The sequence below is a fragment of the Periplaneta americana genome, chromosome 5 (genome assembly GCF_040183065.1).
Source record: "Periplaneta americana isolate PAMFEO1 chromosome 5, P.americana_PAMFEO1_priV1, whole genome shotgun sequence".
NCBI classification, from domain to species: domain Eukaryota; kingdom Metazoa; phylum Arthropoda; class Insecta; order Blattodea; family Blattidae; genus Periplaneta; species Periplaneta americana.
Window position 1 is genome coordinate 28,894,287 of NC_091121.1, and position 15,937 is coordinate 28,910,223.

At 34.7% G+C, this 15,937-nt stretch overlaps 1 protein-coding gene across 1 annotated transcript in view; it reads left to right on the forward strand.

Moving 5' to 3' along the window:
* LOC138700581 (nephrin-like) overlaps nucleotides 1–5,926 on the forward strand; it is a 1,373,770-nt gene extending 1,367,844 nt beyond the window's left edge. Inside the window, exon 14 of the mRNA XM_069827162.1 lies at nucleotides 646–5,926. Coding sequence (XP_069683263.1) covers nucleotides 646–1,008 — 363 coding nt within the window. The 3' untranslated portion in view covers nucleotides 1,009–5,926. The remainder of the gene's footprint in view (nucleotides 1–645) is intronic.
* The last annotated feature ends 10,011 nt before the right edge of the window (nucleotides 5,927–15,937 follow it).

The window sequence follows — 15,937 nt, forward strand, 5'->3', positions numbered from 1 at the left end:
TAAGGAATTTACCTGATATATTCTATAGGGATCCCAACATGTAGTTCCGTATTCCATTAACTGTCGCACTAACGTTAGATATGCTATTTCCCTCGATTTTGGGATAGCCTTTCTAAAAATTCTCATAATAAAGTGAAGTGCCCTCCATGCTTTACCCGTAACATTATCAACATGCTCTCCTCAAGAAAGTGTGGAGTTTAAATACTCTCCTAGGTATTTAGAACACAGTTCTTGCGGAATTACAACACATTCGTAATTAAGACTAGTTTCCTCTCTGGTTTTACAAAATGTTATAGATTTACTTTTAGAATCATTTATTTTCATCCTATGCATTAACGCCTAGTTGTAAATTTTAATCAAGTCTGTTTGAATAGCATCCACATCTGAATTATTTCTAATCTTTCTATAGATAATGCAGTCGTCTGCAAATAGCCTCACCTTTGATGTAATAGTCACATTTGATGTAGTGCTTGTCACTCGTGACAAATTTACCAATACAGATTTATGCAACGGAAATGATTGTTCTTTATGTACTTATTTACTAATTTGTTGCTAGTAAAATAGTAATTTTAACTTTAAGCAACATGCCCCAGAAAGCGTGTGGGCTGCAGTACGTAGTCTATAAGGATGTTTGGTTGTTTTCAGGCGACGGAGGAAGTGACATACGCAGAACTGTGTCTAGCAAGACCAACTAGTCTTCAGGACCCGGCTCTCGTTGGCGGGAATTGTAAGGTGGGCAGCGGGGTGGTTTTGGGCGGCGGCGGGGGTCCTGCTGGCATCGTGAGGGGCAGAGAGGAACCTACCATCTACGCTCAGATTGATCACACGCGCCGCCCCCAACCGCCTCCCCCCTTAGCACAGGGGTGCGAAGGCCCCCAGCTCACCGCACTGTCTCCCCTGGTGTCCCCCGTGTCCTGCGCCCCTCTCTCACACCCCGCCATGCTCCACCGCGAGATTGTCACCGTGAGGACTCCGCTCATGGCCAGCCAGCAAGAGAGTTGTGTATAGCCAGGTTACAGGACGGTAATCGGACTGTAGGAACAAGAGATGATATAGAAACATTGTAACATAGTATTTGGTATTGCATTTTCTTCGATATTTTTTTTTTATTTGCATGTGAAGTCAATATGGATAATGAGAATACTGGCGAAATTGCAAAAGTAACATTGTAAGACCTGTAACGTCATAAACAGTAGAATATTCATTTACAAATTGCTATAAATACAGTTAACTCTTGATCTGAAATGACTTAGAATCGAAATTGAATTGCATCCAATAAATTTCATTTGCATGTGAAGTCAATATGGATAATGAGAATACTGGTGGAATTGCAAAAGTAACATTGTAAGACCTGTAACGTCATAAACAGTAGAATATTCATTTACAAATTACTATAAATACAGCTAACTCTCGATCTGAAATGACTTAGAATCGAAATTGAATTGCATCCAATAAATTTCATTTGCATGTGAAGCCAATATGGATAATGAGAATACTGGCGAAATTGCAAAAGTAACATTGTAAGACCTGTAACGTCACAAACAGTAGAATTTTAATTTACAAATTACTATAAATACAGCTAACTCTTGATCTGAAATGACTTAGAATCGAAATTGAATTGCATCCAATAAATTTCATTTGCATGTGAAGTCAATATGGATAATGAGAATACTGGTGGAATTGCAAAAGTAACATTGAAAGACCTGTAACGTCATAAACAGTAGAATATTCATTTAAAAATTACTGTAAATACAGCTAACTCTTGATCTGAAATGACTTAGAATCGAAATTGAATTGCATTCAATGAATTTCATTGGCCTTCACAAGATTTAATCCCACATTTAATTGTTTTTTTTTTATTTAGCTAGGTAGTATCAATCTGTTTTAACAAATGTAACTTTCACTGTTAAAATAATGTCAGAATTTCACTGTATGTATTTATAATTGTTTTCAGCCGATAGCTTTTAATATTTAATTAACTGCAAAAACAAATATTGTTTTCAATTTAATATCTCTCAGGTTTTATCACTTTTTGTTTTTGATCATTTATTGTATTATGAATATGTATTGATGTTTCAATTGGTTCCAATATCAGAAAAAAATATTTCACACCTAATGTTTAAATATTATAACTTCCGTTTAACTTATAAGTGTTTTAGAAGTTGATGGAATTCAAGGTGCACACATTCACATAATCATAAAAGTGTTGCTTATTTGTAGATTGGGGATAGGTACTAAACGTAGATTAATTGTTGCATATTTTCTTCAGTTAAATTAAATTTGTGTAATTCTGTTACAATTTAGTGTGAATCGTTTAAGTCAGAATTCCTTCTGGTAACACATTCCATTGCTGGAATTAATAACCAAAACTGTGTTATTAAAAAAAAACTAAGTATTTTATGACATCTTATCTTGCTTGAAAGTATTGGAAACTTTAACAAAAATTTTATTATAATAAACATTTTTTTTGCAATAGATATAAACCATCAATTGTTAAAAACATCAGTTTCTTGAGGTCTATTACAAAATTAAAAGTATATTTTCACATAAATCAATGTACCATAAACAACTTCAGTTTACACTACATAAGAAATCAAATGTTCGTAATCTTTGAAATGTAATTTATTGTTTTTAATCTGTACACTTTGAATAATATACGAGCATAAAACCGGTATCATCATAATTGTACATAAAATTACTCCAGGAATTATGAGTAAATTATAAGAAATTATGGTCACGTTATTTCGATCATAAATTTTCAAGTATATAATAATTTATCCTGTTAATTCTTATTTTGCTACATGAATCCACAGTCATTGATACACTTAAAGGTTTGGTTAATAAAATTAACATCAAAATTCGGTCTCTTCACAGAATATTAAATCCTTCGCAGCATAGTGAAAGATTATGAACACTACTAATCAACAAGTGGCATTTGTTTCAGTTACAGAAATCCAATACATACTGTATATTATATGGTATGATATAGCAACATCATCAATGCCAATATTGGGAAAAGAAATAAACTATTACATACCTGAAATTTTTCGGTCGAGTAAATTGCTTCTATTTGAATAATGCAGGTTAACTGATATAAGATAGAAATGAATAAAGCAATAATTGAGTATAACGCTTAATAATATGTTTTATAAAAATAATAATTAATAAGTTGATTATAGTAACGTAATATAAATTCTAAGAATAGGCCTAAATTGTCTAAATGTACTATGAAACTTACTTCCGCCTTAGTTCTCTTTTGTTCGAAATGTGTATCAAAATTAATAATGATTTTTTTCTTATTCATATTTTCCTCGTTTAACAAATCCTATACACAAAATTTGAAACTTAGTTTTAAGTTAAATATCAGTGAAATTTAAGTCATATTGCTAGAGTAAAATCAGTGAAAATTAACCTGATATTTTGATACAAATAATTTGCTTACAATATAATGTCTGCACTACTGAAATATTCTCAAACATCATGGTATAGAACGCTTGTGAGCATAGTGCATAATTTTACCAGCAAACTTATATTTAAACAACTAAAAAATTAGTTTTTAAAAAAGAGAACCAATGGGACAGAATAAAATCTAATATAATGCCGTCATTTCAGATCAAAAAATGTGTTAATGGTTTGTGTAAACTTTAGGTAAGGTATTCTCGACTTATAGTTAGTAAAATAAAGTGGACTTAATTACAATTGATTAATTGAAGCTAAAAAATTAATACATGGAATTCTACAAAATTTTACAGTGTTGCATTTGTACAAGCCAGTATTCCGAATACGAGGATTCACAAAATTGAAACTTCCAGAACTTTAATAAAGAAGGACAATATGATTAATTTTGTCATAAGAGGAACACAGTAATTCTTGGCATAATCTTGTTTAAGAGAAGAATCCAAGAAATGAAGACAGAGGTCACTGTTGTTTATGAACGCAATCCAATGTACCATTTTGTGAGAAGTGAAACATACATGCATGCTGTAAGATGTAATGAGTTTTCTTAAAAACTGGCCTACAATATTAGTGCTTCAATAACCAGTTACAACGCACATGTTATAGTATGAAACCAAACATTTAATTAATCTATGTGTTGATTTATACTTGATTTCGTACTTGGTGTTTATTAACAATGAAAGAAGAGTTATAACCAGTTTATTTAACAATGTGATTTTTAATTTTTATATGTTTATTTTAACTGTCAAGCTAACTATACATTTGTGCTAGTTGAGTGACAAGTTTTCAAACAAAAAAACTCGCTACAGACGATTCGGTATGAAGTTTTTTATGTGGTGCAAAGGCGTTGATACGTTTGGACATCTTTTATGATGACATATGGGCAAAACAGAAACTATGTTCACTAATAAATACACAGCTGTAGTCCATTTCTTCCAATCTTCCATGAAAGGAAAGATCAGAAAAGAAAAATCATGAACGCAAGGTATTTTGTTTAGAAGTGCGGAGATAATATGAATTAAGGAACAAGAAAATACCAGAACAATATAGAGAGAAAGATTTTAGTGTAAAAATACTTAATCCCGTCCATGAAGGGAATTAATTTTTGAGCGAATTCGCTATATTTTTCCCTTGTACATGTATACTTAATCTATAAAAAAATAATAACAGAGAAAAAAAATCAACAAAAATTTGAATTATGATTTTTGCCTCTGCAAGTTGGAATTTTAAGAGGATATTTCTCGTTCACATTGATGTTAAATGTGGCAGGTATTGGTATAGAAATATGCTTTTTAATATTTTGTGAATAATTTGATGGTAATTAATTGCTGAAAATACTGATTTGAGTTCATTGATCTTGTGATTAAAATTGTAAAATATATATAAACGAAATCCGTATTTTCAGCGTCAGTTCTTTGAAATATTAAATGTCGACTTTAATTTTGACTAGCTAGTCACAGATGCATTGCTCACTGTTTAACGAAATATATATATAAAAATAAATAAAACTGTGACGTATATATTTTTATGGTCAAAATATGCATAATTTTAAGACAGAATTCTCTCAAGAGACTTGTGGAAATAATTGTTCTGTGTTCAAGATAAATCCCACAGCATCATTGTGAACAGAAAAATTTATACAAATATAAAAGCATCTTGTCTTTATTTTTAATTTTCCATATAACTGTTAGATGTGATTTCAGAATTGCCCGTATAAAATATATTGACCCAGTTGATTATAGAAAAAACGAAAAAAAAAATGAAAAGAAAATTTAAAAGAGAATTTAAAAGATAACATATATAACATCTGCTTACGTAAAAGCGATAAGGATTACAATATTTTGTATGCTGAGATTAGGGGACAAATACTAGGCCTAATCGTATATAGTGTCAAACTTTCTGTGAGCATCAACAGACATGATTTAAACAGGTGTAATTTTTATATGGTACTTATTGTGTGAGAAGAAGAAGACTTTCTCCGAATCATCTGATTTCTCAAATGAAGTGATCAACAGACCAGAACTGGTACGGTGAATGTGTACAACTCCGGATTCGATGCTGTCCTCTTTCTCCACCCTTCTACCTCTTCAGTACCGACAGCAAGGCGATTCTTTTTTCAACACCTGATAGTTCCACTGGATGCGATGATACAAGTACACTTGCCCGCAATGTTTGAAAGATGAATAAAATGTTATCTGCTACTGTTTATAAACACAGAATTGGAAGGACAATTACAAACGAAAAGATAAACACTTTGGAATGAATGAGACTTTTTATGTAAAGTGCCACAATGTCTGTTGACCGTCTGTAATGGATTAAAAAAATTTGGTCATGTACATCCATTCGTTCAGAAGAAAATTTTAAGAACAAAAAATATTCAAATGCATTTTTTATGTAAAGTGCCACAAATGTACCGTAACGTAAGTGAAAGTAAGAACAACATTCAATAAAGATGTGTTATTAAAATGAACTTATTTATTTTTGTGAAGTTGATTTTAATCAAGGAGTGATTTAAAATATTTTAAAAATAAGTTAATCTGTGAGTCGGCAGTAATAACACACCATTCCCTTACGCTGTGCCGCAGATGAGCCTTTGACGACGATAAGCACGATGCTAAACAGGTGTGTCAACTTTACAAAATTTAGCTACTTTTTAGTGAAACCTGTTAGCATTTTTCTGACCTTGAAGTCGTGCGCGGGCAGCAAGCGCTAAGTATGGAAATAGGAAGGGTTGTGTATATGAATAAGCAACCTGTTGGATTAAGAAAACAGTGGTGCACAAACTTCAAACGGAACGTGAAATTTTATGTCGTTATTTTTATATGGCTTCTTTCTGTTTAATATTATCTATATTGTCTGTAAAATAAAAGTACTAACACTGATTTCTTAATATTACACTTGTGTTTTAAATCTTAATAACATAATAGAGAGTTAAGAAGGAATATTCACTTAAATTCCATAGTAGTATAATATTATACTGTATTAAGTGGATGAAACACATAATTCATAAAGAAAGTGATATTCCAAAGAAAGAGACTGAGTATGATACGATAAGTTGGAATTTATATTGATGGTATCTTTAGCCTTACAAAAGTAATCAATAAACTAATCAAAACAATATTACAGTACAAAGCAAAGTTGCCTAGGTACTGTATCTGTTTTAAGTGTAATTAATATTACATAACAAAACTCTTATCGCATTATGCTTTTAAGGTGATATTTGTGAGCAACTTCCTATCATCAGAATATTAAATTATTTTCTCGAAATGTGCTGAAGCTATAGAGCTGACATTTTTACAACACATGGGCACTTATCTTTTGCTTATGATGTAACAGTAGTTGCTTTGTTAATTCATTTCCTTACAAACAATTTCCATGCGAATATTTTCAAAATTTTCAATACACTATCTACAGTAATACGTATTTACGGTATATTAGGTTTACGAAAACATTCTGTAAGCCTACTAAATAAATAGGCCTATACCTGAAAATTTCACTTTTCTATACGAAAAGTTGAGAAAATATTTTTGAATAAAAAAAATCAAACTTGTGAAAAATGAGCATTAAAATTAAAACATACATTCTTATAATGCACTTATACTTCTCAGGCAAATCTCAAAATTAACATGGGTACAGTTTTAATAAGTTCTCTTCCCTTTATCTATTGAATTAGTGCTGGCTATCCCTGAATATAGCTCGACCAAGCGGCATATACCACCTCTTTCGTCTGTCTCTTTCCTTTCCGCTGTAAAGCGCTCAGGCTCTCCTGAGCTCTAAAGCGCGCGTTTGCTCCTGTGGGCATCAATTGACATGCCTGGCATAGAAGAATATACGACACGCGTTGTCTATAACTATAAAGTGTCATTGAAAATTAATTTAATGATTGCAAATATTTGTATTACAGAACGCCGCAGTGACCAGGAATACACCTACAACAGGAATTTGTTGAATCTTCAACTATCTCCATGTATGTTAAATTATATTGCAATATTTTTAGTTGTTTCTGTATTTGTTTAAGAATTTTGGCATCTTTCCAATCATTTTGGACTACGACATATTTTTGCACATTAGAAATTAAAGTGAAGTGAATAATTTTGTAAATAGGATCGATTTTTATATTTTCACAGAAATGTTCGATTCGTCTCTTCATAACAAGAAAATGTTTTTGAATTTCGTTTGTGTGTAGATATTTGCTAAACTATTGGGCGAAATATGTTCATAATCACCATTTGTGAGTCTATTCTACAGGGTGATTCACAAGGAGTTACCGTCACTTATTTTCGAAAACATTTTGAGTAAAAAATTTAATATAAACATGGATCCTATTCTCACGGAATTCCGTCCTTATATATGTATATAGAGAGTTTTGAATCAGTATTCATCTCCAAAAGCATACTATAGTGTCATTTCCTGAGACATGACTGTACAAGGGACACGCTTTTAGTCGCAATAGAGCGAAGACAAAAATATTTCAGTTTTCTAATGAATCCGAATCTGTAGTTATTTCTCTTCACTAGGTATGAGAGGTACCTAACTTGGGAAATCACAGTTAAAAAAAGAAAAGAAAATCCTTTTGTACTTCTTCTATTCCCCTTGTTCTTCTTGTCTTGGCCTTGGTCTACTTGTATTCACTTAGTTCTATTCGAATTTCTCATGTTCTCCCTGTCTTTCCCTTCATTTCCTTCTATTTACATTCTTTTCATTGTACTAATCTATTTCTCCTTCTATTAACCTTATTCTCCTTGTATTAACCTTGTCCTCCCTATCTTGCTTTTGTTATCCTCGTGTTCCTTTTATTCTTTCTTTACCTTTCACTTATTCTCATTGTATTCTCCGTAATCTCCTTGTAATCCTCTTGTTCCCCTCTTTCTGTCTTTTTTTTTCTCGTACCGCATTGTTATATTCGCATTCTCCTTGTTCTCCTCATATTCCCATGTTCTTGTTTTCTCTTCTCATATCCCCTTGTTATCCTCGTATTTTCCTTGTTCTTCTCGAATTCCCATTGGTCTCGTATTTTCCTTGTTCTCTTTTCTTATTCTCCTTCTCATCGTATTCTCCTTATTCTCTTCATATTCTCCCTGTTCTCTTCGTGTTCTCTTTTGTTCTTGTCGTGATCCCCTTGTTCTCATATTCTTTCCTTTGTTGTCCCTTATTCCCTTTTTTCTCCTTGTATTCCTCGTGTTCTCATTGCACTCCCCTTGTTCACCTTGTAAATTCCTTGCATTCATCTCATTCCTCTTGTTTCCCTCTTCCCCGCAATCTCCTTGCCTTTCTCTTGTTCCCTTTATATTCGCCTTGTCCTCCTTGCATTTCGTTGTTCTCCTCACATTCCCCTTGTTTTCCTCATATTCATCTTTTATACTCTTTTTCTCCTTGTTTACACATTGTCATCTTCCCTTTGTTCTCCTTGTAAAGTCTTGTATTTCCTTTGCCCTCGTATTCTCCCTGTTATCTTTGTATCCCCCTTTATCTCCTCACATTTTCCTTTTTCTCCTGGTATTTCCTTTATTATCATCGTGTTTCCTTTATTCTCCTGTAGCGCCTGTTGTTTTCCTCGTATTCTCTTTTGTCCCCCCATATTCATCTTTTCTCCTCGTATTTCCCTTCATTCTCCACGTATTTCCCCTTTCATCATCTTCCTCTTGTCCTTCCTGTAGCACCTCTTGTTTTCCTCGTATTCTCTTCTGTCCCCCCGTATTCATCTTTTCTCCTCGTATTTCCCTTTATTCTCCACGTATTTCCCCTTTCATCATCTTCCTCTTGTCCTTCCAGTAGCACCTCTTGTTTTCCTCGTATTCTCTTTTGTCCCCCCGTATTCATCTTTTCTCCTCGTATTTCCCTTTATTCTCCACGTATTTCCCCTTTCATCATCTTCCTCTTGTCCTTCCTGTAGCACCTCTTGTTTTCCTCGTATTCTCTTTTGTCCCCCGTATTCATCTTTTCTCCTCGTATTTCCCTTTATTCTCCACGTATTTCCCCTTTCATCATCTTCCTCTTGTCCTTCCTGTAGCACCTCTTGTTTTCCTCGTATTCTATTTTGCCCCCCCCGTATTCATCTTTTCTCCTCGTATTTCCCTTTATTCTCCATGTATTTCCCCTTTTCATCATCTTCCTCTTGTCCTCCTAATTCCCTCGTCTTCTCATTGTTCTCGTCTTCATCTTGTTCTTCACGATTTCTTTTTTTCCTCATTGTATTCCTCATGTTCTCCTTGTATTCCCCTGCTCTCCTTGTTTTCCCTGTTCTTGAATTGCCCTTTTTCTCCTTGTAATCCTCTTGTTATTTTTGTATTCTCCTCGTCCTTGTATCCATGTATCCCCCTTCTTTTCCTATTTCCCTCTTTCTCCTTGTATTTCCCATGCATTCCTTCTCCTTGTATTTCCTTTGTATTTCTAATATTCTTCTTGTTACCTTTGAATTTGTCTTGTTCTCCTCGTCCACCCCTTTTCTTTTAGTCCACTTGTCTTCCCCTGTATCCTTCTTGTTCTCCCTGTGTGTTCCTTGCTTCGCGTATTTTGACAGACGATCGCATCCACAAAATTTCTACATAATAGTGTGCAGCATATTAAAACTCTGTCGATATTTTTACTGTAATAATGTCAGATTACTTTAAAACTCAAAATGTGAGCCTTTCAGAGCAGAAGTGATGCAAGTCAAAAATGGGTAATGAGGGTTAAAGTAAATATTGTGTAAAATAGAGCGCAAAGTAACAATTAATATTCAATTTTTTTAAACTATTAGTAGTCAGTGAATAGCAAGAAAACCATATTAATTGCTACTTTGCGCTGTATTTTACAGAATTTTTACTTTAAAACCCATTAACCAATTTTGACTTACACCACTTTTGCTCTGAACGGCTCATGTACCGTATTGTAATATTTTTTAAGTTCAAGAGTTTCAATTTTATGTTTCACGCGTTGTAATTTATGTCACGGGTTAGAGAGACACAACTCTTTTAAATGGAATCATATGAGATATATTATGAACTTAAACAAGATTCTTGAAGAGAAAGTGTCAAGTATTAGAAATGTAAGCGCGTTTCTTAATGATTAACATATTAGCACAGTCTAGTATATACAGTCGCGAAGCTCAATACGTAGTAAATATGCAAACATTAGATACTGTTATTGCAAGTTATCTTGAACCTTCTGAGCGGTGACGGAGGGGCAGAGGGAAGGAAGCGCGTAACGTGGGTGGAGCCAACTGAGTTGTTTGCGCATGCTCCGCATCATAATCTCTTGTCAAGAAACATGGAGCTATTTCCTTCACTGCGTACCAGTAGTGTTACCATGGAGCAGCAACCACAGGGTAGTAATTATGGTGAAATCACACACCGCACCGCGGAGAAAAAGTAACACTGTTATCCACAGCGGAGAAAGAGAAATTATCGCAAATATAATAAAATTAAGCGTTGCGAGGAGGAAAAATTAAACATATATTTGCTGGAACCTCTTGCTAAGGAATATGAGAGCGCGGCTAAATACTCTGGCAAAAATATTAGTTCCATGAAGAGAATTAAGAATAATATTGAATTACAACCGAATGAATCTCACACTACTCCTGGAAAGAATAGGTATGTAATGTTTAGAAATTATTGCTATAATAGTTATGTACAATAGTGTGTGTACTGTGAGCGACATAATGAATTACTGTTGCAAGTTATTATTTTCTTATAGTTCTACCAAACATATTATTTAATTCCAGAATTAGACTTGTGTAAAGTTGAAGTGGACGACTTCGATCAATATGTTATTCGGGATACATTCGAAGAATTCTATCGTGTTCAGAAAGTAGTACCTACGATTAAGAAGATAATTCCGAATGGATGATGCCATTGGCGAAATAATTAATTTTGGAACAAGCGATGATGGCAGCAATGATAGGGATATAGATTGTGTATAATTGTAAATTAATGTAAATTCAAATAATAAGCCTGTAAAATATTGTTATAAGTATATGTACATATTAACTGAAGGTGTAAGTCATGCAGGCCTATATAATGTATAGAAGTAGTTGTAGTAACTCCGCCATTGCCGGTCCCCAGCCCGGATGAGAGAGGAGTGTCCACACGATTACATTTAAATACTTACTCATTACAGGTTAATTAAAGCTTGCTACGAAACTATGTTCTCCTCTCAAAACCGGAGTATCGAGAGAAGATGATGTCTGTATTGAACCAAGTTCTTTTACAGTAGAGAACCGTAAGGTAAAAGAACCAACGTTTTTTGAAAAGAGTCACGTTACCCGAGGGAGGGACATCCTTGCCGTGTCGTTACGTTGATGAGTACACCCCGTACCGAGCACTTCCAAAGACAGACTTAGGGGATGTAAGGTTCAAGATAACTTGCAATGACAGTAGTTGCTCACTACTAGGATCGCTAATATCGCCTCATTACAGGCAATGCAAAATAGTACCGTCACAGTCTATTGTTTCTAGCACCCTCAAAACTCAAGCTTCGTGACTGTATATAGTAGACTATGATATTATTATCACGAGATAAAATAGATTAAGTCATTGTCATGGAGGTTCTTGTAATGCCTGACAACCTTTATCTGTTTATTTCGTGAGAGAATTATCTGTTATATAAGTATACTTGGTATAAAATTCGTTTTATAGCGTGATTAGCAAATTAATGTTATTTTACGTTTTCATCAGAATCTCGTAATATTACTGCGCTTTTAACGATGAAACTATCCCATTATACGTACAGAATAATATCCCCCGTAATAAAACAAAGGCATGAATGAGAATTTAAAACCTTATTTTTCTCTCCTCGCGGTGTAGTGCATACACAGAACCTCAGATTAAAATAATGCAACTGTTATGTCATAACTTTGCATACGTTAGGGAATAATATGGTAATTCAGAATTATGTACCGTGGGGGACTTGGAAGGCTGTAAACTTACGTAAACAGGTCACCAAAATGCAGCGGAAGACTGTAGATTGTATCTGTGACATACCTTAAAAATAAAAGAGTAAAAAAATGTGAAATATAAAGTGGATGAAATATTTTTATATTTCAGCACGATGACTACGTCAGACAGAATTTATTGAACGCTTTTAAAATGTAGACTAATTATTTTCGCTTACTTTAAAAGATCGTAATATTGTTTTACGTTTTAGATCCCTTTCCTCTTTAAAGTATTTACATTTACTGCTACTCAGGAACAATAGACTTAAAATATCTATAAAATTATATGTATTCTCGTAAAATGAAATCCTACAACATTTGAGAAAGGCTTTATTTCAGAGCTCAATAAAACTTCCGTGTTCTCACACAGATAAATCAAGCATTGTAAAATGGCATCATCAGAGAGGATCTAAGTGTGCGAAACATAGTTTAAAAAAATAGGTTCATCTGTATAACGAAAACAAACGCCATCTTATTCCGTTATTTTTGTCAAGAGATTTGGGGCCATGTTCATAGACATTCTTAGCGCGCGCTTCCGGTGGATGATCAACGAACTAACGTTTTTCGTATTCATAAACCAGTGTTAGCGATATATGATATGAGTCACAGTCTAGTATATACAGTCGCGAAGCTCAATACGTAGTAAATATGCAAACATTAGATAGTTGCTCACCACTAGGATCGCTAATATCGCCTCATTACAGGCAATGCAAAATAGTACCGTCACAGTCTATTGTTTCTAGCACCCTCAAAACTCAAGCTTCGTGACTGTATATAGTAGACTGTGATATGAATCCTATACAAGTAACCAGTCGATAGCCGGGGCTAGTTTAGCACGCTCGTAGCGCGGGATAGCGAAATGTCTATGCATAGCACCCTAAGACTTCAGTTAGGTATTAACACTTCAGACCTAATGCCATTTACAAGTATTATTAAAACGAAGCAGATCTTCTCTTTCGGAAGTAAATAAGCCTACATTCGCACGATGTACATAGACCTGCCCCAGAAAATTTAGTTTGTGACGTATGTACGGGCAGTGGCGGTGCGTCAGTAAGAGCACAAGAGCACGTGAACACCTTGTTTCCATTAATGCACGACTAGTTTTATTATTTGATACCGTATTGACGTAGTGGGGATGTATAATATCAGAATCGAGTATTTTAAACTTCCCGCATCTTGCATAAACTTCTTACGTAAGCTTGGCAAGATCCGTTCACGTACAAGCCGTGCTCTTTTCGAGATGGTTACAGGAATTTCACGCATGCGCGGGAGAAAATTGTTTTTAGCTGGCCGCTTATGACTCGTCAAGAGCACAAAGCGTTAAGTGAACATGATGAGTATCTATCCTACAGATGTCAGGTGCATCGGTGCCTATAGTTCACGTGCTATTTCTCGAGGAGGAAATTTAAAAGCCTGTAGATGTCAGCATCTGACGTAGATGTGTCTGTACAGTGCTGCTACGAGAGTGTAGTTTGTGAATTACTATACTTCAGTGTCGGCATAATAGCATAGTTTGGCTTTCAAACACGTGCTGGCTGACTGTGGTGGTGGTGGTGGTGGTATGAATTTAAGTATCTGTATGGTAGTGTATAATATTTAAGAATAATATTTACTGGCATGTATTTATAGTACTCAATCTATGCGAATGGGATTACAGTACTGGTATAGGCTATAGTGTATCAGTGTGTTGTGAATCAAAATATATTACTGAACACACGCGTTTGTAAATAATGGGACTGTGGTATGTATTCATTATTAACAAACGTAAACAATGAACTCTGTTCAATTAAATTTGGAACAGTAAAGAACTGGGTAAACTGGCTTACCAGGAAAAATTTGAAATAGAAAGACTGAGTTTCATTATTATTACCATTATTATTATTATTATATGTCGTTTTGAATTTATATACGGTTTTTTTCGATAGTGAAACATTGGAATCATGACATTTCATATTAGACTAAATGTACAATTTCAAATTCTTTTCGATTTTTGAACCACAAAATTGTGAACACATAATATTTTATCACGAGCCGCCACTGTGTACGGGAATGTAATGGAATTGATGGAAGGGGGCACTATGGCCCAGCAATGCTACCTGTTACGATCTGTTGCGCTAACCCTCAAGCTAGACGCATTCCCAATCCCACACCGGCAGATTACACTAATGTTTGCTGCGTACCCAGGTTTCCAGTAGGCAACCTCTCTCGTTCCTGGGTCAGCGAATGCTATGGAATGCTGTAGATGCCTAATATAGGAAAAACCGAGAGAACCCCGAGAAAAACCCCAACTGCGACCTTGTCACAAGAACTGACCGGAACTCGAACCCGAGCCCCCAACGTGACAGGCTGGAGATCTGTCACTTAGCTACCGCAGTGAGTGCGGGAGTTGTAGGCCTACAGCTAGTGACGTCTTCTAAGATAAAAAAATGTAAGAGGTTGAAATGTAGTATGGGGAATTGTGATTAAATCTGTTGCTGTCGTAACAAATTAGCTAATACCAATTCATTGTATTCTACACCAGGAACATCGTGGGGTAACGTTTAGCGCGTCTGGCCGCGAAACCAGGTGGCCCGGGTTCAATTCCCGGTCGAAGCAAGTTACCTGGTTGAGGTTTTTTCCGGGGTTTTCCCTCAACCCAATATGATCAAATTCTGGGTAACTTTCGGTGCTAGACACCGGACTCATTTCACCGGAAATATCATCTTAATCTCATTCAGATGCTAAATAACCTTAGCTGTTCATAAAGAGTCGTAAAATAACCTACTAAAAAACCGTGTTTATTGAGCTCGAAAGAAAAGACTATCCGATTCTATATCAAATTAAATTATTTGAGCTCCAGTATATACAGTCACGAAGCTTGAATTGTAAGGTGCTAGGAACAATAGACTGTGCCGGTACTAATTCGCATTGTCTGTAATGAGGCGATATTAGCGACCCTAGTGGTTAGCAACTATCTATGGATGTATATTTACTACGTATTGAGCTTCGTGACTGTATAGAGCAGACTGTGATTCCAGTGTGACACAATTGAAAGATAAATATAACAGTACATAACCAGACAGATCACATCTTGATAGATAAAAGAAGGCATAGTAGTATAGTAGACATTCGAACCTTGAGGGGGGCAGACTGTAATTCTGACCATTATTTGGTAATTGGAGAACTAAGAGAAAGACTATCAGTAGCCAAGCGAGTAGAGCAACAAGTTAATATTAGAAGATTCAATATTCCGAAATTAAAGGACAAGGAAACTAAGCAACATTATCAGGTCGAAATTTCAAATAGGTTTGCCGTATTAGCAAGTTTCGACGAAGCTGAGGAAGAGTTAGATGTTGATAACATGTGGGAAAATATCCGAGATAATATCAAAATTGCAGCTGAACAGAGCATAGGTTATTATGAAACTAAGAAAAAGAAACCATGGTTCGATGAAGATTGTTGCATGGTAGTAGAAAGAAGGAAACAGGCAAAATTGAAATTCTTACAGGATCCAGTTGAGGCGAATAGAGATAATTATTTCAATAAAAGACGGGAAGCAAATCGTACACTTAGGATTAAAAGAGAGATTAC